The 23,110-nt window shown below is 52.8% G+C and overlaps 1 protein-coding gene across 1 annotated transcript; it reads left to right on the top strand.

Moving 5' to 3' along the window:
• Positions 1 to 710: 710 nt before the first annotated feature.
• Positions 711 to 22,146, top strand: LOC129649274 (myosin-3). Its single transcript, XM_055576516.1, has 42 exons — positions 711 to 1,276; positions 1,763 to 1,798; positions 1,916 to 1,970; positions 2,599 to 2,810; positions 4,453 to 4,596; positions 5,150 to 5,306; positions 6,301 to 6,328; positions 6,658 to 6,766; positions 7,342 to 7,434; positions 8,104 to 8,167; positions 8,247 to 8,345; positions 9,100 to 9,203; positions 9,296 to 9,434; positions 9,821 to 9,939; positions 10,030 to 10,179; positions 10,700 to 10,870; positions 10,968 to 11,274; positions 11,382 to 11,452; positions 12,001 to 12,088; positions 12,173 to 12,290; positions 12,881 to 13,004; positions 13,093 to 13,229; positions 13,314 to 13,569; positions 13,875 to 14,117; positions 14,201 to 14,377; positions 14,485 to 14,630; positions 14,710 to 14,800; positions 15,164 to 15,553; positions 15,641 to 15,767; positions 16,173 to 16,291; positions 16,458 to 16,654; positions 16,994 to 17,177; positions 17,764 to 17,929; positions 18,190 to 18,314; positions 18,787 to 19,095; positions 19,212 to 19,415; positions 19,490 to 19,615; positions 20,433 to 20,603; positions 20,698 to 20,802; positions 20,962 to 21,057; positions 21,152 to 21,289; positions 22,007 to 22,146. The coding sequence occupies exons 4-42, from the start codon at positions 2,607 to 2,609 to the stop codon at positions 22,031 to 22,033; spliced, it is 5,823 nt and encodes a 1,940-aa protein (XP_055432491.1). The 5' UTR covers positions 711 to 1,276; positions 1,763 to 1,798; positions 1,916 to 1,970; positions 2,599 to 2,606; the 3' UTR covers positions 22,034 to 22,146.
• Positions 22,147 to 23,110: the final 964 nt, after the last annotated feature.

Below are 23,110 nucleotides of genomic sequence, written 5' to 3' on the forward strand. Positions count from 1 at the left end.
GGTTCACCAAGTGTGCTTTGACCTAAAATCACCTGAATCTCAAAAACGGTCGGCTCACCATTATCCTGGGAACCGTTGCGGGTAAAGGCCGCGTCTCCCTTCCTTTTGTGCCCTCTTGAGGTGCTCTGCACTGGGGCCAGCATACGGTGGGCGATTAATGTATGTCCCTGTGTCTTGGGGTCCACAGCCCTGCTGCCCCATCCTCGCCCGCACCTCTTCCGCTTACGCGAGCACTGTGTGTTGGGAGGGGGCAGCTCTTCCTCTCAAGGGGGAACTGGTGACAGTTACTGACCATGGGGTGCCCACCAGCCACCCTCCCAAAGGCTTGTCAGGAAAGGTAGGGAGAAAAGAAGCAGACGTAAAGTCGGACAGGAGCAGGCTGAGCTTCAGCCATACCTCTGGTCTCCTGGCTTTGTTCCTTCAACCCTAATTTAGAGCCACGCTCGCTGGACCCTCTCCTCCCATCCCCCCGTTTCTCTGCAGGCATGCCACCCCCAACCCCCACCCTGGCCAGCAGCTGGTCTTTCCTAATTGGTCATGTATCTTAATAACAACAGGTCTTCAAGCAGCTGTTGCTGTGGATACTGTCTGGCAGGGTGGCTCCCTGTCATTAATTTACTTGTTGGTCCTACTGGCGCTTAAGAAAGGATTAAATTAACAATGACACTAATGAGACAGAAAGTTACACAGTGAAAGGAGGAGGAGGAGGATTATAATTGTTGTCGTTCCTGGCACAAGTTTTACAATCACACAATTCTGTCACAACCCTGTGTTGTGACAAAAGTCTTGCCCAAAGTGCCAAGAGGATTTTCGTCTTTCTGTCCCCAAGTTGCACTCCTTTTCCCCACAGGATGAGATTTCTGTCCCCAGAATGCACCCTGATTTTCAAGCACGTGGCGCCTGCAGGATGGAGTTTAGGCAGGACCCCCGCGAGGCCACCCCTCACACTGAGTGAAGACACCCCGGCCCCAGGTTCAGAGAAAGGCATCTCAAACTTCCAGCTTTCTCCAGCTGGAGAATGGTTATGGATCCTGCTCATTTCTATATATACCTCACCCTTGGCAACAGCAAAAAAAACGTGAGGAAGGGAGCTGGCCCTCAGCTCATGGCATTGGTCATTCCCTTTCCAAATATAGAGCAGGAATGAGTGGTGGGGGGACAGGCTATAAAAGCCACAGCGGCAGCCCCCTGGCGCTGCTGTGGGTGGAGGAGTCTGAGCGCCCTGCGCAGCTCTCTTCTGTGTGTGGCTCGGAGGACCACACCTGGCTGTGGTGAGGTTAGTTAGAGGCGGAGCCGGGTCTCCACCTCCTGCACCCCACTTCCTCCTCCCTGAGCTCCCCTTGACTTTGTCCCTTGGGCAGGATCCCTCTGGATGCTCCACGGACCTTGGCCTGTCAGTGTGGCCTGATGACCCCCCTCTTCCTCTCTGATCTGTGCAGAGGCTGTGGGGTCACTGCCCCCCGCCCCCACCCTCACCTTCCCCTGCCTGCGCTGTGTGCCTGGCGAGCAGGTGTCCATGATCTCAAGGCCTCGATGGCTTGTGTCAGTTTGCCAATTTGAGACTTCTCCCTGTTCACAGAAGTCAGAGGTGGCCCGATCCTAGCCTGGAACCACAGGCCTTTTCAACAGAGATGCTGTCCTTCCTGCCTCGTTCTGAAAGAGAGGCACTGCATGCAGACTGAGGAGGGTGCATTAGTGGGCTGGTGGGAGCCAGGTTTGGGGGCAGTTGGGGGCTTTGACTACCTTTATGAATCACTTGTAGGTCACATCCCATCTGCTCTTCCAGCCTGTCTCCCGGGTAAGACTCTTTTTAAGTTATTAGTCCTTTCCCCTTATTTGGTTAATTCAAGACCCGATTCAGAACTGAACTACACTGTCAGGTGTCCCGAGCTTTCTTTCTGCATATTTACCACAGGTCTGATTTCTCCGGCTGCTGTTGTCCGCTGTCGTCCTGTGGGTGTGACTCTCAGGTGAGGAAGCAGGTTGGGTTCCTTGGCTCAGAAGTCTCCAGGGTCCAGTTCCTCCCACTTCCAGTGGCCTGGGGGGCAAGAGCCTGTGGAGCTTAGACCAGGACAGGGTGGATTGGAGAGGACCTTAGACCAGGACAGGGCAGGCTGGGGAGAGGGTCTCGGCAGATGCTGAAGTCAGATGCCACCTCTGTTCTCAGAACAGAACTGAAGGAAGCAAAAGCCAGTTTCCTCGTGTGAAGAGGTGGCCACCTTGAATGAAACAGTCCCCAAATTCCTTAGCTATTTGCCATTTAGCACACTCTCTTTGAAGAATGGTGTTTATTTCTAATGGTGTTTATTTTTAAATTTCCCCTTGGCAACACCTGGGCTTTTCAGAAAAGGAAACTCAGTCCCAAGAGCTGCCCCCTCCTTCGGGTTCCTTCACCCCTCTGAGCCCCGCCGGATGGGGGAGCTTGGGTGGCATCCACTCTGTGCCCTTTGCACAGAGTCGGCACAATACGTGTGCATTTGATTTTTCCCAGGGGATGGATGGGAAAAATCAGATGCTCCTGGCCCACCTTGGTGGGCTCCCACGGGGGCAGGGCTGGAGTCGGGGGTAGGGGGCTGACCTGGTGGGTTCATCCTCCAGCCAGCACCATGAGTAGTGACACCGAAATGGAAGTGTTCGGCATTGCCGCTCCCTTCCTCCGGAAGTCAGAAAAGGAGAGGATCGAGGCCCAGAACCAGCCCTTTGATGCCAAAACCTACTGCTTCGTGGTTGACTCTAAGGAAGAGTATGCCAAGGGGAGAATCAAGAGCACCCAGGACGGGAAGGTCACAGTGGAAACCGAAGACAACAGGGTAAGCCCCATCCATTCCCTCTGCGAGCCACTGGCCCTCTGTCTGCCCCCCTGGCTGTGCAGTCTATGTGTCTGCCCCACACCTGGCCCTCTCCACGTGTGATACATCCCAGGTGTCCTCAGAGAAAGCAGAGTGAACACTGGCCTCAGGTTGCACGGTGGGAGAACCGCCTGCCTGAGGCTGGCCAAAGCAAGTCATGTTCCAGCGCTTTTGTTGAGGTTCATGTCACTCTAGGTCAGTGGGAACCAGCCGTGTGTGTCCCAGGGGTGTGGAGTTGGGAGTCCAACAAGAGGACGACCTGCTTCAGAGCACTGTCCTTTGGGAACCTAGGTTTCCCCCTGATTCTTCTGGTGATATAGTATGTAAGGAAGTAAGGAAAGCGGGTCAGGGACCCTAGTGGACCACAAGCTTGACTGAAGTAGCATTGTCCCCATATCACGAAGGCAATGGGCAGTGTAGCCCATTCCTTTCTGCCCAGGCTAGCATGGGGGTGCTGGGAGGAATTCTGGACATCCCAACTCTCTGGAATTTAGACCAGAAGAATCCAGAAATGTTCTAAGAAAGGTTCAAATAAAATGGGGGTGGGGATCCAAATGAGAGGAGTAAAGGAAATAGTATCATTGGGTTGGATGTGAAAGAAAACAGCATGGAAACCACCCATTGAAACCATCTTCCAAGCCCTGAAGCTTGAGGGCAGCTCTTGGTACATTTCAGATGACGGAGTGGGGAATGGCTTCCGAAGCTGCAGGGAGCACAGACTGTCCTGGTGGAGGACAGTCCAAGAGGTCCAGACCCCCTCACTGGAGAGCTGTGGCCTGGATGGTTTTAGTGAACCCCGGCTAGAAGGCAGGTTTCCTACCACTTGGCCCAGACGCGGGGGTGGGAAAACCATCATCTGCAATGGAGGTCTCAGACAGGAAGGGGGTGAGCAGAGGGTAGGAGAGTGGAAGGTGAGCTCCACGCCATGATGCCAGGTCCTCCAATGCCCCCGGCACTGGGCCGGGGGTCTGCTCCTCTAGAGGGGAGCATGAAGATGCCTGTCACCACCACTCTGATGGTGGTTCCTTCCAGCCTGGAGTTCTCTTGTCCCAGAAAGGGAGTGGGGTAGGGGGTTCCCTTTCACAGCTCAGATAGGTGGGGGTGAATGGGCGAGATGCAGGGTGGGGGCTGGGAACTGCTTTCAGGGAGCTCAGGATGACTCGGGCTGCCAGCCTGGAAGTCCATGCCACTGACTTCCTCCTCTCTCTCCCTGCCTTGGGGACACCATCCACCTGCCGTGCCCTCTAAGTAGACAGCCAAGACCCATGAGCCGCTGGAGCCAGGTTTTGGCCCAGCCAGCATGACCCAGCTGAGGAGTTCCTGCTGGCTCCTGGGCCTGCGTCCTCCTCCCCGAATGCCCCCAAGACCCTCCTCTCCTTTCTGTCATCCTTCCCTCACTCAGACCACTGGAGATGGAAAAAACAAAAGCCCGAGTATCAGAACCGAACCCCATTCCATCTCCTCCACCATGAGCCACCCCAGCCCCAACTCCCTCCCTGTCAGACGGGCCTTTCCTCCAGCACCCCCTCCTTCTGATCTGGGCATGGGAGACACACCTGTGCACAGAGAAGCCCAGGTGTGCACCCTACCCCTTCCCTTGCAGACGCTGGTGGTGAAGCCAGAGGACGTGTACGCGATGAACCCCCCCAAGTTCGACCGGATCGAGGACATGGCCATGCTGACGCACCTGAACGAGCCGGCCGTGCTGTACAACCTCAAGGACCGCTACACCTCCTGGATGATCTACGTCAGTGCCCACATCTGCGGGCTCCCGGGGCCTTGGGTGGGGTGGGGGGGGGTGGAGCTGCTCACGGGGAGATGGGCTTTAGAAGGGTTAGTGTTTGACGAGGCTGTTGGATGGCATCACCGACTCAATGGATGTGAGTTTGAGTAAACTCTGGGAGTTGGTGATGGACAGGGAGGCCTGGCGAGCTGCAGTCCATGGGGTCGCTAAGAGTCGGACACGACTGAGTGACTGAACTGAACTGAGGCCATTGAACAAAAGAGGGAAAATGAAGAAAGGGGGACGAGAGTGATGGAGGATGAGAAAGTGAGAGATGAGTGGGGCCAGGAGGGGACCGGAGGAGGGGTGGGGCTGAGGCCGGGTCCTGGTGCTGCGGCTCAGCAGCTGTGGATGGTCACTGCACCCCTCAGGTCTCAGCTGCCTCATCCACAGAGAGAAATCTTATCTTGCCTCCTTTACAAGTTTCTCGTAAAGAAAAGTGAAATAACAAAAGGGGGAGGGTTTTACAGGCACACACCCTTGTGTACATAAATATGTATATTTTACGCCCCCACAGACCTACTCGGGCCTCTTCTGCGTCACCGTCAACCCCTACAAGTGGCTGCCGGTGTACAACCCCGAGGTGGTGGAGGGCTACCGGGGCAAGAAGCGCCAGGAGGCCCCGCCCCACATCTTCTCCATCTCTGACAACGCCTATCAGTTCATGCTCACAGGTAGGTCTCCAGGGAGGAAGCCTGGAGAGGTGGGCAGGGCTCAGGGAGGCTGCAGGTCTGGAATCCGCTGCCCCTCCAGTGTGCAGCCTCCACACAACTGGCTGGAGGTGCTTAAAAAAAAAAGAGGCCAGAGATTTTAGGGCCTTGCAGGCCTGGGTGAGAAGCTTGGATTTAACGCAAGCACGGGTTACCTCATGTGAAACTGACATTTTTGTGGGCCCAAAACAAAGACTGATCCTTTCATATGGTTCAACCTAATATGATGGGCAGCCAGTGGCTGGCTGTAAGCAGGGGCTTAACCTCTTTGATCTGTATTCTCCAGGAGGAGTCTCTTTGAGCTCCCATGTACGACAAAACAGAGTCATTGTGCAGTGAACTCTGACTGCTGGAGACATGGAGAACTGGGAAGCTCTTTTTATTTTTATTAAAAATTTTTGATCGAAATATAATTGATTTGCAATGTTGTGTTAACTTCTTGTTTACAGCAGAGTGATTCAGATATATATATATATATATATATATATATATATATATTCAGATTTTTTCCCACTATGGCTTATTACTGGATATTGAATACAGTTCCCTGTGCTGTACAGTAGGACCTTATTTATTTTATATATAGTAGTTTGTATCTGGTAATCCCCAAATCCCAGTTTATTCCTCCCTCACCCCTTTCCCCTTCAGTAACCATAGGTTTGTTTTCTATGTGAGTCTGTTTCTAGTTTCTAACTAAGTTCAATCATATCATATAACCACATGTAAGTGATATACGGTATTTGCCTTTCTGTCTGAGTTACTTCAGTTAGTATGGTAATTTTTAGGTTCACTCATGTTGCTGCAAATGGCATTATTTCATTCCTTTTTATGGCCAAGTAATATTCCATTGTGTGTATGTACCACATCTTCTTAATCCACTCCTCTGTAGATGGATCTTTAGGTTGAGAAAGTTCCTTTTATAATACCATCAACCCTATTTTATTTTTCCCTTTGGCAGATCGTGAAAACCAGTCTATTCTGATCACGTAAGTATCCAAGGTGTAGAGCGTTTTCACAGCCGTGGCTCTTTGTCCCCAGTGCAGAAGGGGAAGACGCCACTTGCTTTGTTCTTGTTAGTGAGAAAGTACAGAGAACAAAGTCTGTGATGCAAAGATGGATGGGGGACAGGCCAGAAGGCGTGTGAGGCCTCAGGAAGCTGGGGTTCCCCATCCAGGGTGTTCAGTGGTGCCGGTCTCCCAGGGCCCTTGTCTCTCCGAATGGGCTCCTCTTTGTTTGGAATCTCACATCTGATGTGGCTCAGGAGGCTGTTTACACTCACAGGACTCTTTTTCTCCTCTTATCTCTTTCGATCTAGTGGAGAATCCGGGGCGGGAAAGACTGTGAACACCAAAAGGGTCATCCAGTACTTTGCAACAATTGCAGCGACTGGAGACCTCGCCAAGAAGAAGGACTCCAAGATGAGGGTAAGGAGAGGAGGCAGGCTGGCTCTGCTTCTACTGCCAACCCTTGTCTTTACTTCAGAGTTAGGAGGCATAGGGCATGTGTGGGGTGGGAGGTGCCCGTCTCCTCAGGGAAGGAGTGCTGGCAGGGTTGGAAATCGCACAGGACAGCCGGCTCTCCTAGACGATCCAGCGCATTGGTGATCTCATAGGACCAGATCCGGCGATTGCCAAGAAGACAAGCTCTAAGGCTCCGCTGAGAAAAGTCGATCTGACATACACCAGAGTCACACACACCACCCGGGGAGAACTGTCGCATCCACTTGCCTTTCAAAACGAATATATCCCAGCAGTATGGTGTGAACACAGGTGGCCTCACCACCTGGAGAATGGAGGGACTGAAGGGTTAAATGAGGTTTATGTCAAGATACCCAACCAGAGCCAAACGCGACATGGAGACAGGGCTCTGAGTGAGGTGCTGATGATGTGGTTGGGCCCTAGGTTGGAAAGCAGGGAGCAGGGGAGGGACCAGCTGGGGAGGAGGGGCATCGGAGCTCACCCTCACATGGGGCTCTTCCTGCCCTGACTCCCTGCTCCAGGGGACACTGGAAGACCAGATCATCAGCGCCAACCCGCTGCTGGAGGCCTTCGGGAACGCCAAGACCGTGAGGAACGACAACTCGTCCCGCTTTGTGAGTCTGTGCTGGGTCAAGCTGGGGTGTCCTCCAAGGCCAGCAAGGAGGCACGATCCCTGCTTCCAGGAACCTGCAGTCCTGGGGGTAGATAATGAAAGGAGGAGGAAACAAGTCTACAAAACAGTCTGACAGTTCCCTAGTAGATGGGGCAGTAAAGGGGGCCGGGTCTCCTTTAGACAGGGCCAGCAGGGGAGCCCTCCTGGGGGGCTCTGGCCTGTGAACCCGAGATCCACAGGGTGAGGCGGGACACAGTTCAGAGGCAGGGAGGGGACTGGTGGAGTCAAGGGATCTCCAGGGGGTCTGAGTGGCTGGAGTAAGGCAGGCTCTGCGAGATGAGGTGGGGAAGTGAGGAGGGGCAGTGGGAAGGGACCTGGAGCCTGGGAGCATGCAGGCCAGGAGAAGGGTCTGGTTTCATTCCAGAAGTCAGGATCCTGTTAGAGGGAAGTGATATGGTTTGACTTGCATCTTGAACAGAATATGACTCTGTTGACTGGGGTGGCATGTGGATGCAGTGTGGAACAAGGGGATGGAGGAAGGCACAGCAAAGCAGGCAGAGAGGCGACAAGGACACTTAACTGCAAGTTCCTGGGGGAAAAGGCTCTGTTCCACTCCCCAGGTGGGTAGGAACACCTGGAGTCAGGTTACCTGGTCTCCCTTCCCCGACAGGGCAAGTTCATCCGCATCCATTTTGGTACCACAGGGAAGCTGGCCTCTGCAGATATTGAAACATGTAAGTAGAGTCCTAGAATCAGATGTTTTGGGACATTGGGGCAACAGTTTGGAAGACAGTCCTGTGTTTGTGTTCCTAGATCTGCTGGAAAAGTCAAGAGTGACCTTCCAGCTGAAGGCTGAGAGAAGCTACCACATCTTCTACCAGATTCTTTCCAATAAGAAGCCCGAGCTCATAGGTGAGGATGCCCCCAGAGGGGCTGGTCTGGGGCCTGTCAGCTCTTAGGTGAGTGGACTGAAGAGAGCTGTGCCTACTCGCAGAGGAAATTTGTTTTAGAAATAGTGTGTGGCTGTTTTGACAGTGATGTGCCAATTTGAGAAATGCAATCCAATGGACAGAAAAAGAATGAGGCACAATTGCCTTCAGCTCTGGTTCATGGAAACTGGCTCAACGACTTAGCGTTTAGTGGTCCTCTGATGCCCCCTTGTGGTCAGCCACAAAACCAATCTTCCACCAAACGCTGTGAGGCCCGCGCCAAGTCAGAGGAACCGCCAGCTGGTGGATGTCCACCCCGCTTTTCATTTGGCACCTAACAGGGGCTCTGTGCCCTTCTCTGCTCTCTGGCTATGTATGCTCAGCATTCTGGGCCCAATCCTGGAAACAGGCTGCAGCTTTCAACAGATTTTGGAAAAGACGACGATTCTACCAAACCATCTGGGCTTTCCTCCAGTGGCTCTCTGTGTCCTGGCCCACACTCAGCCTGTTTTCCTGATTAATCTTTCCCAACCGACATGAATCTGTGCTGTCTGCACACAAAGCAAAAGGGTTTAAATGTTCTTTCTGGGGTTTGTACCCTGTGTGGCCTGGGTGGGTGCAGAGTCTTCCCTGGACTTTATATTCAGCCACAGTGTGAGTATGAGAGGCTGTTTAGCCCCAGGCGGGGGTGTTTCCTTTGCATCCATGTAACCCCCTCTAACTGGTCATCATTGCAGAGCTGCTGCTCATCACAACCAACCCTTATGACTACCCCTTCATCAGCCAGGGTGAGATCCTGGTGGCCAGCATTGACGACGCTGAGGAGCTGTTGGCCACGGATGTAAGTAGATCAGGGAGAAGGATGTGTGTGTGGCGGGGGCTCCTGCTCCATCACTGACGTCAGCCGGCTGACGTGCTCTCCTGCAATGCCAGAGCGCCATTGACATCCTGGGCTTCACCCCCGAGGAGAAGTCTGGGCTCTACAAGCTGACGGGCGCTGTGATGCACTACGGAAACATGAAGTTCAAGCAGAAGCAGCGGGAGGAGCAGGCAGAGCCGGACGGCACAGAAGGTACCCCATCACCCACTGGGGCGTGCGCTAGAGCTGGGGCCTCCCTTGAAAGTGATCAATCCTCCTCCCCCTGGAGAGATGAACCTCTGCGGGGCTCAGATGCTGACAGGTTACTGCCCTGTCTGCTGAGTCACTCAAGTGGTCCTGCTTCAGACACGGTGAGGAGTGACCAGGGTTTTGTGGAACCCAGTGCTGCCTTTTCACAAAGCCCATTATATTCTCTGAGTGACTTAGCGCCCACAGGTGAGTGGTTTAGAGACACGTAATGTAAACACACGGAGACGAGCTGAGCTGAACCTTGAAACATCTGGAGGATTTTCAGAGGGGTTCTCTGGCTTTGCCAGTTATCTGGGGTTTCCCTTGTAACTGGCCTTCTTTTCTGCCAGTGGCTGACAAGACAGCCTATCTGATGGGCCTGAATTCTTCAGACCTCCTGAAAGCTTTATGCTTCCCCAGAGTGAAAGTTGGGAATGAGTATGTTACCAAGGGCCAGACCGTCGATCAGGTAAGTGACTGCCAGGAGGCTGGGAAGGGATGCAGGCACCCGATGGCTACTGCCCACAGACGCAACACAGGTGCTGACCCCCCGACACAGGTGCACCACGCCGTGAATGCCCTCTCCAAATCCGTCTACGAGAAGTTGTTCCTGTGGATGGTCACCCGCATCAACCAGCAGCTGGACACCAAGCTGCCGAGACAGCACTTCATTGGTGTCCTGGACATTGCAGGCTTTGAGATCTTCGAGGTTTGTGTTCCCGATATTCAGGTGGCTTTGTGTGGGGGGCTGGTTCTCAGGATCACAGGCAAGATGTCTAGAAAGCCACTTGTCACCCCATATCACATCTGGGAGGAGCACTAGATGGAGAGTGGGTCAGGTAGAAGCATGTACACCCATTAGAGCATATTGTCAATGTCTACCAGCTGTAAGACTTGCAGGTGAATAAAAGATGAGCTTGTAGTTTGTAGATGATGACGAGAAGTATGTAAGTACGCAGAAGACCAACTATAGATAAGACAAACTGTGGTCAGGGTCCAGGAGAGGTCCAGGCCGTGGACTTAGGAGACGGAGAGGTATATTCTAGCTTGAGTTCTGGATAAAATGTGATGTGAGCTGAGCCCAAGAATGTGACCACACCTGAAAGCCTAGCTGAGCTACTGGGAGCCCGAGACAAGGAGAAAGAAGAAGAAGAAAGAAGAAGGTTGGTGGGTCTTTGACTTTGAAATCAGTCTAACCTTCCATGTGTACATTATGTGTTTAATGTTAGTATAACAGCCTGGAGCAGCTATGCATCAACTTCACCAACGAGAAACTGCAACAGTTTTTCAACCACCACATGTTCGTGCTGGAGCAGGAGGAGTACAAGAAGGAAGGCATCGAGTGGACGTTCATCGACTTCGGGATGGACCTGGCCGCCTGCATCGAGCTCATCGAGAAGGTACCTGCCGTGTGTGCTTGGTAACCGCCCTCACAGGCCTAGTGCTTGTCACTGCCGCTCCACCCACTCACCCCATGTGCACTCTGCCTTGGTCCAGCCTATGGGCATCTTCTCCATCCTGGAAGAGGAGTGCATGTTCCCCAAGGCCACGGACACCTCCTTCAAGAACAAGCTGTATGACCAGCACCTGGGCAAGTCTGCCAACTTCCAGAAGCCCAAGGTGGTCAAGGGCAGAGCCGAGGCCCACTTCTCCCTGATCCACTACGCGGGCACCGTGGACTACAGTGTCTCGGGCTGGCTGGAGAAGAACAAGGACCCCCTGAATGAGACGGTGGTTGGGCTGTACCAGAAGTCCTCCAACAGGCTCCTGGCACACCTCTATGCCACCTTCACCACCGCGGACGGTAACAGACTCCCAGGCGGCCTCGAATCCACTCTTCTCCCCCAACTCAACCCACAAAGGAAACAGCTCTGGAGGCCCGCTAACACCACACACCATCTTTTCTTTCAGCTGACAGCGGAAAGAAGAAAGTTGCCAAGAAAAAGGGTTCTTCCTTCCAAACCGTCTCTGCCCTTTTCAGGGTAAGAAAGATAGAAGTTTATTTGCTTGTAATTGGCTTAAGTCATCTCAAAATGAGCAACGTAGAGATGCTGAACTTGGTTTATTCAAGAATAGTGATGTGGTCTTAATCTGCTTCCCGTCACTTAGGAGAGTGGTGGTATATGCAGATGAGTGCTAACAATTGGAGAACCAGAATTTAACCCCCATCTTGCACGCAACCGGCCGGGTTGCCTGGGAGGCGAGTCCTCAGCGTGAACTTTCTGACCTGCCTGAAGGACACAGGCAGTAGCGTCTCAGGCGCCCAGTGGAGCCAGACAGCTCCCCCGAGTTAACTCAGCAGGCATCCTGTACTTGGCTAGTCTCTGGCTCACTGTGAAGCAAAAGACTGTCACATCACTGCCTACACTTCTTGCCAAATGGACTATTGAAAGACCTTTTGAAAAGAATTAAATAAGACCTTTATTAGAATTCACAAGAAGTGTAAAATATCGTTTTTTGTTACACTGTATCTCTGTGTTTGTAAAAGCCTACAGTCTACTCACTGTCAAATTGAATCTTTCTCTTTTAGGAAAACCTGAACAAGTTGATGTCAAATTTAAGAACAACACACCCTCACTTTGTGCGCTGTATAATTCCCAACGAGACCAAAACCCCAGGTAAGACGCCCGCTGGTCTGGAGGCGGCGCTCAGGTCGGGTTTTAGGAGAGTCTGTGCGAAGCTGACGTTGCTTCTCTTCTCAGGCGCCATGGAGCACAGCCTGGTCCTGCACCAGCTGCGCTGTAATGGGGTGCTGGAGGGCATCCGCATCTGCAGAAAGGGCTTCCCCAACAGGATCCTCTACGGGGACTTCAAACAGAGGTGCGTAGTAAGAGGGCTTCCCCAGCGGCTCAGCGGTCAAGAACCTGCCTGCCTGTGCTGGAGACCTGGGTTTGATCCCTGTGTCAGGAAGATCCCTTGGAGAAGGGCATGGCAACCCACTCCAGTATTCTTGCCTGGAGAATTCCATGCACAGAGGAGCCTGGCAGGCGGCAATCTGTGGTGTTGCAAAAAGTTGGACATGACTTAGCAACTGAACATGCATGTGTAACAGAAATGTTCCATTTGTTTCTTGAGGAGGTGTGTAAATGCTAGAATTTGAGAGGGAAAAACACTGAACAGCTGTGGACTCCATGTAAAATGATTTAACCACCATCTGGTCAAGGTACACATGCTTCTTTCTGCCACACTTTCTCAGGGCCTTCTCCAATACACCACATGGCAGAAAAGGATGTGGCAAAGAAGAGTCGGGAGGCCTAGATTGCAGGCCACTGTTTGGCCTGTGACCAAGGGCAGGTTTCCTTCCCTCTCAGGACCTCGGCCTTCTTGCCTCTTAGAAGAGAGGCCTGAGCTGGTTTCCAAAGTTCACGTCTTTGCTAATAGCCTACGACGTTTCTGTGTCCACACGGCAGATACCGAGTGCTTAATGCCAGTGCCATCCCCGAGGGGCAGTTCATCGATAGTAAGAAGGCGTGTGAAAAGCTGCTGGCATCCATTGACATCGACCACACTCAGTACAAGTTTGGACACACCAAGGTAGTGTGTCAGCTCCAACAGACACTGGCCTGTGGTCCCTGACAGACCCCTCCAGAAAACTGACCCAGGGCATCCGTCTCCCCTCAAGGTGTTCTTCAAGGCTGGCTTGCTGGGAACCCTGGAGGAAATGAGGGATGACCGCCTGGCCAAACTGATCACCCGGACGCAGGCCGTGTGCAGAGGCTTCCTCATGCGTGTGGAATTCCAGAAGATGGTGCAGAGAAGGTCGAACGGGGTGTGTGCTCAGATCTGAGCTCTTTGGGAGAAGTGGGGAGTCTCTCTTAGAAATAACTGATGTTTTGTTTTCAGGGAGTCCATCTTCTGCATCCAATACAACATCCGAGCCTTCATGAACGTCAAGCACTGGCCCTGGATGAAACTCTTTTTCAAAATCAAGCCCCTTCTCAAGAGTGCGGAGACGGAGAAGGAGATGGCCACCATGAAGGAAGAGTTCCAGAAAACCAAGGATGAACTGGCCAAGTCAGAGGCGAAAAGGAAGGAACTGGAAGAAAAACTAGTGACTCTAGTACAAGAGAAGAATGACCTGCAGCTGCAAGTACAAGCTGTATGTGTCTAGGAATTTAAATCTTTTTCTCCTAGATTTGATTATCTGGGAAAACTGGATTTTGGGTGGGATTTTTGCTTTTTATTGGGTATGTTTCATAAAGGATTCCATTTATAACAAAATACTTTGTTATTGTTCAGTTGCTGAGTTGTGTCCGACTCTCTGCGACCCCATGGATTGCAACATGCCAGGCTCCTCTGTCCTTTACTATCTGCTGGAGTTTGTTCAAATTCACTCATTCAACAAAATACTGGAATGTCACAAACTTTACAAGGAAATCATGAGTCTTTTTTTTTTTTTTTAAGGAAAGTGAAAACCTGTTGGATGCAGAGGAAAGATGTGATCAGCTGATCAAAGCCAAGTTCCAGCTGGAGGCTAAGATCAAGGAAGTGACAGAGAGAGCTGAGGATGAGGAAGAGATGAATGCTGAGCTGACGGCCAAGAAGAGGAAACTGGAGGACGAATGTTCAGAACTGAAGAAAGACATAGATGACCTTGAGCTGACACTGGCCAAGGTTGAGAAGGAGAAACACGCCACAGAGAATAAGGTACACCCTGGGTCTTTCCACTGCTATGCTCAGTACAAACCCAACTTGATATTTTCTTATAATTGCTTGTGGCATCTTCTTAGGTTAAGAACCTCACTGAAGAACTTGCCGGGTTGGATGAAACCATTGCAAAGTTAACCAGAGAAAAGAAGGCCCTCCAGGAGGCCCACCAGCAGACCCTGGATGACCTGCAGGCAGAAGAGGACAAAGTCAATTCTTTGAGCAAAATCAAGAGCAAACTGGAACAGCAGGTGGATGATGTGAGTGAAGGATGCCAATTGGGAGGCCTGGGTTGGGGCAGGAAGAGCCCCTGGGACACCCATGGTGCAAAGCATTTGTTCTTAAAAGGAGATGGTGCCTTTTGCAGCTGGAAAGCTCCCTGGAACAAGAAAAGAAGCTCCGTGTAGACCTGGAAAGGAACAAAAGGAAGCTGGAGGGAGACCTGAAGCTCGCCCAGGAGTCCATCCTGGATCTGGAGAACGACAAGCAGCAGCTGGATGAGCGGCTCAAGAAGTGCGCCCTGACACCGCTGTGCTTGGGTTTCCAGTGCCCAGGGGTCTGGTCCTCACACGTTCTGCATTTCCCTTCACAGGAAAGATTTCGAGTACTGTCAACTGCAAAGCAAAGTGGAAGATGAGCAGACTCTGGGCCTGCAGTTTCAGAAGAAAATCAAAGAGCTACAGGTAGGGGGCGCTTGGGACTTTGCTTTCACACTCGGTCACACATGGTGAGCTGACGTAGTCTGCTGTGCATTATCAGAGCAAGGGGCAGGACCGTGCCTCGTCTGTCCAGGCTGACAGTAGCAATGAACAGTTTTTCCACAATTTAAACAAAACACGTAATTGAAGTATTTCATATCAACCCGTAGTCAGAGTGGAGGATACTCATTATCAGCCACTGCAGGAAAGGCTCATATCAGGGGAAACTCGCAGTGTTGGTATTGCTCCAGGAGCAGCCCAAGACTTGGTTGGTCTAATGGGAGGGGAAACTAGCCTGTTCTTGACACTGGGAGTCAGGATTCTCCCGGGGATGGCCTGCCCGCACAGGCCCGCATCGAGGAGCTGGAAGAAGAGATCGAGGCCGAGAGGGCGACCCGCGCCAAGACGGAGAAGCAGCGCAGCGACTACGCCCGGGAGCTGGAGGAGCTGAGCGAGCGACTGGAGGAGGCGGGGGGCGTCACGTCCACCCAGATCGAGCTGAACAAGAAGCGGGAGGCCGAGTTCCTGAAGCTGCGCCGGGACCTGGAGGAGGCCACCCTGCAGCACGAGGCCATGGTGGCTGCTCTTCGCAAGAAGCATGCGGATAGCGTGGCCGAGCTGGGGGAGCAGATCGACAACCTGCAGAGGGTCAAGCAGAAGCTGGAGAAGGAGAAGAGCGAGTTCAAGCTGGAACTCGACGACCTGGGCAGCAACGTGGAGAGCGTGTCCAAATCTAAGGTTTGGGGGTGGGAGGCGGGGGGCTCCCACCATTGGCCCTCCACACCTGAGCACTGACTGAGCTCTCTCCCCTTCCTTACCCTGCAGGCAAATCTGGAGAAGATCTGCCGCACCCTGGAGGACCAGTTAAGCGAGGCCCGGGGCAAGAACGAGGAGATTCAGAGGAGCCTTAGCGAGCTGAGTACCCAGAAGTCCCGGCTGCAGACAGAGGCTGGTGAGCGCCGGGGAACGGGAGGGGCGGCGCCTCCCGGACACCCACCCGGGACAGCAGGTCAAAACCAAAGGCAGGATTTGTTTGGGGAGGACTTCTAGGGAAGCAGATTTTTGGGAGAGTGGCAATCAGAATAACCCACAAAAGGCCATTCAGAGTGCCCTGGAGGAGGTGAGCACTGAGAGTCCAGTAAGGAGAGAGGAGTGAGGAGGGGCTCGGAACACCCCCTGCTCCCCGAGCACCCTCGAGACCCTTTACAGCAACATCTCACCAAGGTGTGCGCTCAGCTTCCTTGTCATGGACACGTGCCTTCACCCCCAGATCTCAGCACAGTGCCTTACACACAGCAGGAATGTGTGAGTGAATGAATAGACGGATGAAATAAAAATGTTTGCCTTCTGGACACAGGTGAGCTGAGTCGTCAGTTGGAGGAAAAGGAGAGCACAGTATCGCAGCTTTCCAGAAGCAAGCAAGCATTTACCCAGCAAATAGAAGAGCTCAAGAGGCAGTTAGAGGAAGAGAGCAAGGTACATAACTGAGGGAATGCTCCCTGATCTAACCTCTACGCACCACCTACAGAAACAAGACAACTTTATTCATAGGTGATGACAGCGGGAACACATCTGGACTGCATCACGCACACAGCCTGAAACATTCATGCATTGGGCCTCTCCTCTCTCCTGACTTCCGCAGGCCAAGAGCGCGCTGGCCCACGCCCTGCAGTCCGCCCGCCACGACTGTGACCTGCTGCGGGAACAGTACGAGGAGGAGCAGGAAGCCAAGGCTGAGCTGCAGAGGGCGCTGTCCAAGGCCAACAGCGAGGTGGCCCAGTGGAGGACCAAGTACGAGACGGACGCCATCCAGCGCACGGAGGAACTGGAGGAGGCCAAGTACGCAACTCTGTCTTCAGAAGAACTAGCACTTCTAAATGATCAAATGACAGAGGGCACTGACATTAGCACTGCTCGAGAGTGAATATTACCGTCTTTTAAGGCAGTTCTGTGCCAGCAGAGGACTTGTGTGAGCACATTTCATTGAGACAAATGACTGTGATCTTGGTTAGAGGCAGGCAGGCTACTAATCACTGATTTTTAGCAGACAGGAGGTTCTCCTGGGCTTATGAAAGGAAAGCTGTTTGAATCACATAGGTTAGTGATTCCAGTTAGATGAATAGTGATGTTCAAGAAGGACTGAAGCTTAAACAGCATCTGCTTCTCATTTGTTTTAAGGAAGAAGCTGGCTCAGCGCCTCCAGGATTCCGAGGAGCAGGTGGAGGCGGTGAACGCGAAGTGCGCGTCCCTGGAGAAGACCAAGCAGAGGCTGCAAGCGGAGGTGGAGGACCTGATGGTCGATGTGGACAGAGCCAACTCCCTGGCTGCCGCCCTGGACAAGAAGCAGAGGAATTTTGACAAGGTGCGGGGTGGGCACAGGAGGTGGGGCCCCAGTCCTGACTGCCCCAGGAGCAGTGAGACCTGGGGCGAGCCCCCTAAACCAAAGGGGAGTGCGATGCAGGTGGGGGTCCCCTTCAAACACTTCAGTGGAGACAAGCTACCTCCTCCAGTGTCATCCAGTGTCGTCCAGCCCCAAGCATTCTTGGTCCCCAACATGGCTGGTCTGTCTGGGTGGCTGATGTGGAAATCTAATTCGGGTCCTAGTGGGAGGGTTTCTGGCAAATATGACAAGTATGGTTGATTTGAACCGAGGTTTTAATGAAATATTTAGAAGTGCAGGGCCATTTTCGTAGTAGGAAAAGGGAAGTAGGCCCAGCTAATTCCTTCCCAAAGGGTCCACTTGCTTTTTGGAGATGGCAGTTGTTACTGACCAGTGACTGATCTTGAATTGATTTATGGAATGAAATCTTGGTTAGTTAACAGTCAGGAACAAGCGACACAGCCAAGGGGACCCCGATTCTCAGAGTGTTCACACTCATGGGGGTCCTGAGATAGAAGCTGGAGGTGAGGGGTCATGGACAGAGGTGCCTTTCTCCCTGGCACTGCAGGTGCTCGCCGAGTGGAAAACCAAGTGTGAGGAGAGCCAGGCGGAGCTGGAGGCATCTCTGAAGGAGTCCCGCTCCTTGAGCACCGAGCTCTTCAAACTGAAAAATGCCTACGAAGAAGCCTTAGATCAACTTGAAACTGTGAAACGAGAAAATAAGAATTTGGAGCGTAAGCAGTTTGTCTAAAATCCCCCTTAACACTATCGCCAGAGTGTGAGGCTGCAAGAGTGTGACTTCAGGACCCAACCTCATCTGCGTGTCTGTTACCACACCCGAGGGCTTGTCTGAGCCTCTCTGTTTCCAGTATCTTATCTCCAGCAAGCAGCCTCCTTAGAGCTTGATAAACTAGTTAAGAGCATCCGGCTAGTGCTTACTCTGCGTGAAAACCTGTGTGGAAGTTCAAGAGCAATCAAACTTCTCTCTTTGCAGAGGAGATAGCAGATCTCACGGAACAAATTGCTGAAAGTGGTAAAACCATCCACGAACTGGAGAAATCAAGGAAACAGATTGAGCTGGAAAAGGCTGATATCCAGCTGGCTCTGGAGGAAGCAGAGGTGAGCAGAATGCCAGAGAGGCAGTAAGGGAGCAGACGCTGTGACGGTGGGGCTCCAGCCTGGTGCCACTCGAGGTCTCCGAGTCACAGTCCTCATGTTGGTTCTTTTCCTAGCAAACTACGTGGACGAATACCTGTGAATACCTGCGAATAATCTTGAAATTACTGGAGAAAATCACTATGTTAAAATAGATCTAAAATGAGATTTTACAAAAGGCTGAGATGAATTTAAAATATCTATAAAGTCTCTTAAGTGCCTAAGAAATATTGTTTCATAGTATAATAAAAACAAACTGCAGTGAAATATTTTATTTCTACACTGAAGGTAAGTTAGGGATTTTTTTAAAAAAGAGTTTTGAATATTGTTGAGTTAGTTACAAATATTCCATTGGAGTTTTCTTACCCCAGAGAGGAATGTAGCAGACTCTGTCCCATGACTGGTACCATTTCTGTTTTGTTTTTGTTCTTCAAAGGCCGCCCTTGAACACGAAGAGGCCAAGATCCTCCGAATCCAGCTGGAACTGACACAAGTGAAATCAGAAATCGATAGAAAGATGGCTGAAAAAGATGAAGAGATCGAACAGCTGAAGAGGAACTACCAGAGAACAGTAGAGACGATGCAGAGTGCCCTGGACGCCGAGGTGCGGAGCCGGAATGAAGCCATCAGGATCAAGAAGAAGATGGAGGGGGACCTGAATGAAATCGAGATCCAGCTGAGCCATGCCAACCGCCAGGCCGCGGAGACTGTCAGACATCTCCGGAGTGTCCAGGGGCAGCTGAAGGTGTGTGGGCTCCCTGGTGGGGAACCTCTCCATCCTCAGACACGCACAGCTATGGGCTGGCCTCAGCATCCTCTGGCCTCAACTTCAAGCAGACGCTTCCATTACTGTCTGGCCAGGATACCCAGCTCCACCTGGATGATGCTCTCCGGGGCCAGGAGGACCTGAAGGAGCAGCTGGCGATCGTGGAGCGCAGAGCCAACCTGCTGCAGGCCGAGGTGGAGGAGCTGCGGGCCACCCTGGAGCAGACGGAGAGGAGCAGGAAGATCGCAGAGCAGGAGCTCCTGGATGCCAGTGAGCGCGTCCAGCTCCTGCACACCCAGGTGAGCGGAGGGGAGGCGGGGCAGGGTCCTGGCCTTGGACGTGCCACGTGGTAACCCTGCTCCTCCCGCCCTAGAACACCAGCCTCATCCACACCAAGAAGAAGCTGGAGACGGACCTCACGCAGCTCCAGAGTGAGGTTGAGGATGCCAGCCGGGATGCGAGGAACGCTGAAGAGAAAGCGAAGAAGGCCATCACCGACGTGAGGCCCCTCCCACCCTCTCCAGCCCTGAGCTGGTTCCCATCAGAAGGGGTGGGGCCTCCCCAGGGCACATGTGGGATGAGCTCTGCTCTAGAAGCACTCCCCCGACCCCCAGAACTCAGCGTGTGCCCTCCCACACATTAAGGGGGGGGGGCATGAAAAATAACAGGAGTGTGGATGAAAAAGACCAGAATTCTGTTCATGTCTTGTGCCCTGGGAGAGATATGCTCTTCTTCCCTTCTATGTATGACTGATTCCAAATATGAAAATGAGACAACACCACCCCCCGCAAAATTGTTTGGACCGTACCTAACGTCACCTCACAGAAAGCCCGCTTCCCGCCCCAGCACCCACCTTGCTGCTCCAGAGGCCGGTCCCTGGACGCGCGAGTCCCACAGCGCCACCTGCTGCTGGTGGGGAGCACTACCCCGCGATTATCCCCGCCCTGCACCGTCCGCACCTCCAGTTCCCTTAGCCTCCCGACCCCACACCCGTGATGCTGGGTTATAGACTCAGAGTCCTATAACTCACGGGTTGATAATGAAAGAAGGGATTTCCTTGGGGTGGGGAGGTCCTAAAGGGGCCAGTTTAAGAAAGGGAAGAAACTACTTCCCATCCAGCCCTTGGAGGTCTCACTGTCTGGCTTACATGCCTGGCACAGCTCTTCCCAGAGTCCATGGTGGCGTGGTGGGCTCAGGCATCATGTCACCTGTGTCCTTTGTCAGCAGCATGGCTCTAGTCCTCCGGGTCCCCAGATTTTGACAGTTCCAAGCACCTGATCTTTGTTAACATCTCAGTGGGATGATGTGCTTTTCAGGCGGCCATGATGGCCGAGGAGCTGAAGAAGGAGCAGGACACCAGCGCCCACCTGGAGCGGATGAAGAAGAACCTGGAGCAGATGGTGAAGGACCTGCAGCACCGCCTGGACGAGGCTGAGCAGCTGGCCCTGAAGGGTGGGAAGAAGCAGATCCAGAAGCTGGAGACGCGGGTACTTGGGGGAGGGACCCCAGCATAATAAGCGGAGCTTTCCAGCCTGCCCTGGTCATGCTCCAGCCCGACTAACTTCCCAAGTGCGCCCCCAGATCCGAGAGCTGGAGTCCGAGCTTGAGGGGGAGCAGAAGAAGAACACTGAGTCTGTCAAGGGCCTGAGGAAGTATGAGCGGCGGGTCAAGGAGTTAACTTACCAGGCAAGTGGAAGGAAACCCCAGGGACATTTCCTCTGTAACACGGAACCTCACCCTGGGTCCTCTCCAGAAAACAGAAAGAAACTCTTTAGCCCAGGCACTGGGACCCTGTGCGTCCCGGTCCCCTCCTGGCGACCTGCCATCCAATGTTCTCTCTTGAAGAGTGAAGAGGACAGGAAGAATGTGCTGAGATTACAGGATCTGGTGGACAAACTTCAAATGAAGGTCAAGTCCTACAAGAGGCAGGCGGAGGAGGCTGTAAGTCAGCGAGATCCCAGGGCGACACCCGCCCTGCTTCCCCGGGAGCTCCAGAGAGGCGCTCACTGCTCATATCCACTTGCCTCTCTTTTAGGATGAACAAGCCAACGCTCATCTCACCAAGTTCCGAAAAGCTCAGCATGAGCTGGAGGAGGCTGAAGAACGGGCCGATATTGCCGAATCTCAAGTCAATAAGCTGCGAGCAAAGACCCGAGACTTCACCTCCAGCCGGGTAGGTGGTCCTGAGGCACTGGGTGAGGAGGGGAGGTGTGGCTCCCGGGGAGGAAGCCCCCCGAGATGGAGACATTTTTGAGATGGACGGGACCCTGGAGCACCATCGACTTTAGAACTGGTCCGTCTGGGATTTGCTTAGAGCCACACAGCTGAGAAGAGCCCGGCTAAACCCAGGTCTGTGAGTCCCAGTAAAATACTGTCCTGAAGAGCAGGGAGCGGTCCCTCCGTGGGAAGGGAGCTCTCAGGCGCCCTCTGCCGCCGGCCTCCGTCACCGCACTCATGGCGTGTAGGTCCCTAAGTGGAAGTCGCTCAGTCTTGTCTGACTCTTTGTGACCCCGTGGACTGTAGCCCACCAGGTTCCTCTGTCCATGGGATTCTCCAGGCAAGAATACTGGAGTGGGTAGCCATTCCCTTCTCCAGGGGCTCTTCCCAACTCAGGGATCGAACCCAGGTCTCCTGCATTGCAGGTGGATTCTTTACCACCTGAGACACTAGGGAAGACCACCCCTGGGCTGTTCTGAAGACCAGGCTCTCAGGCCTGGGGTGACTGCCACCACGTAGATAGTCGTGTATCCATTTGCCTGCGATCCAAGGAGTACCCCGTGTCCTCTGAGACAGACAAGCATGCACCCCGGATGCTTGCGGGGAGGGGGAGCAGCAGGAAGTGAGGCTCTGCTGACAGAACTAGAACTAGAAATGCCCATTTTCTCCCCAGATGGTGGTCCACGAGAGTGAAGAGTGAGCTCCCCTCCTCTGCAACAGGACAGAAAATATGCAAAATGTGTATTTTCATGGTTCCTGACTCTGATACTTTCCATGTGACTGCTTTTCACATGCAATAAACTTTGTTTTCAGTTTGGGGATGTTTCATTGTATTTGTTTTCTCTTCCCAGTGTGGAAATGGTTCGCTGGTCATATTTATGCCCAATGTGGAAATCTCAGCAGATGGCTTGATAAAGCGATTCTGCATATTTTCTGGGGTGTGTATGTGAGGACAGGGAGAGATTGCTTTTGGTTTACATTTGAGATTAGGTTAACCACTGCTCTGGCAGGAGAAGGGGGAGTTTGTCCAAAGAGTCATCTCCCAGTACAACATGAGGGAAGCACGAAGGCTTGGTTCAGGAAAGCCCTGTCTCAAGTTGAACTGGGTTATAAGGCAGGGGCTAGAGTCCTGATACACCCTCTCAGGGAACTGCCCTGGAGTACGGGAAAAGTTTGTTAGGCAGCACTCCACATGAGCGCTGCACTAACTACTGGAAACACACAAATCAGTGAAATAGCGCCAGTTCCCCTGGAGCTCAGGGGACATCTACCACTGAGTTCTTGGCTCAGTCTACATGGTTTCAAAGCCGCACAGCAGAAAATCCCACCCCTACCCAGGGTAAGCCTGTCTTTACGAGAAAATACAGTAGGCGACCTGCTACAGAAACAGAATTGTCAAACTTGGAATTATTTGTTCATCATTATCAGAAATATCGTCAAGTGCCCTCCTTTATCTGATTCTGGGGGATTAGATGACCCAGACTTACTCAGGAGGAGTTAAAGCACCAGGAGAGCTCAGCGCCTTCTGGGATTTGTCATCCACAGAAAGGGGGCCACTGAGCCTGTCAGTGATTTCAGATCGCCTTACCTCAAAGACCACGTCTCTCTCTCGTGCTTTCCTCCTTTCTGGCAACGCTGTGACTAGAACACGTGGTGTCCTCCTGGGGGGGTCTGTTGTTGAAAGGAATCCCAGCAGTGAGACCAAGGCTGGGCCAAAGGTTGCGTCTGCCCAGAGCCTCTCTGCGGCACACCGACGGCTATAGGCCACCTTCCGGGG

Source organism: Bubalus kerabau, chromosome 4 (genome assembly GCF_029407905.1).
Source record: "Bubalus kerabau isolate K-KA32 ecotype Philippines breed swamp buffalo chromosome 4, PCC_UOA_SB_1v2, whole genome shotgun sequence".
NCBI lineage: Eukaryota > Metazoa > Chordata > Mammalia > Artiodactyla > Bovidae > Bubalus > Bubalus kerabau.

What these genes read in the sequence shown, in the direction of transcription:
- LOC129649274 (XM_055576516.1), top strand. Translation starts at nt 2,607, where the DNA reads ATGAGTAGTGACACCGAAATGGAAGTGTTCGGCATTGCCGCTCCCTTC. An exon ending in AGAAGGACTCCAAGATGAGG is followed by an intron (nt 6,767 to 7,341) that starts GTAAGGAGAGGA and finishes TCCCTGCTCCAG; the next exon opens with GGGACACTGGAAGACCAGAT. An exon ending in CAGGCTTTGAGATCTTCGAG is followed by an intron (nt 10,180 to 10,699) that starts GTTTGTGTTCCC and finishes GTTTAATGTTAG; the next exon opens with TATAACAGCCTGGAGCAGCT.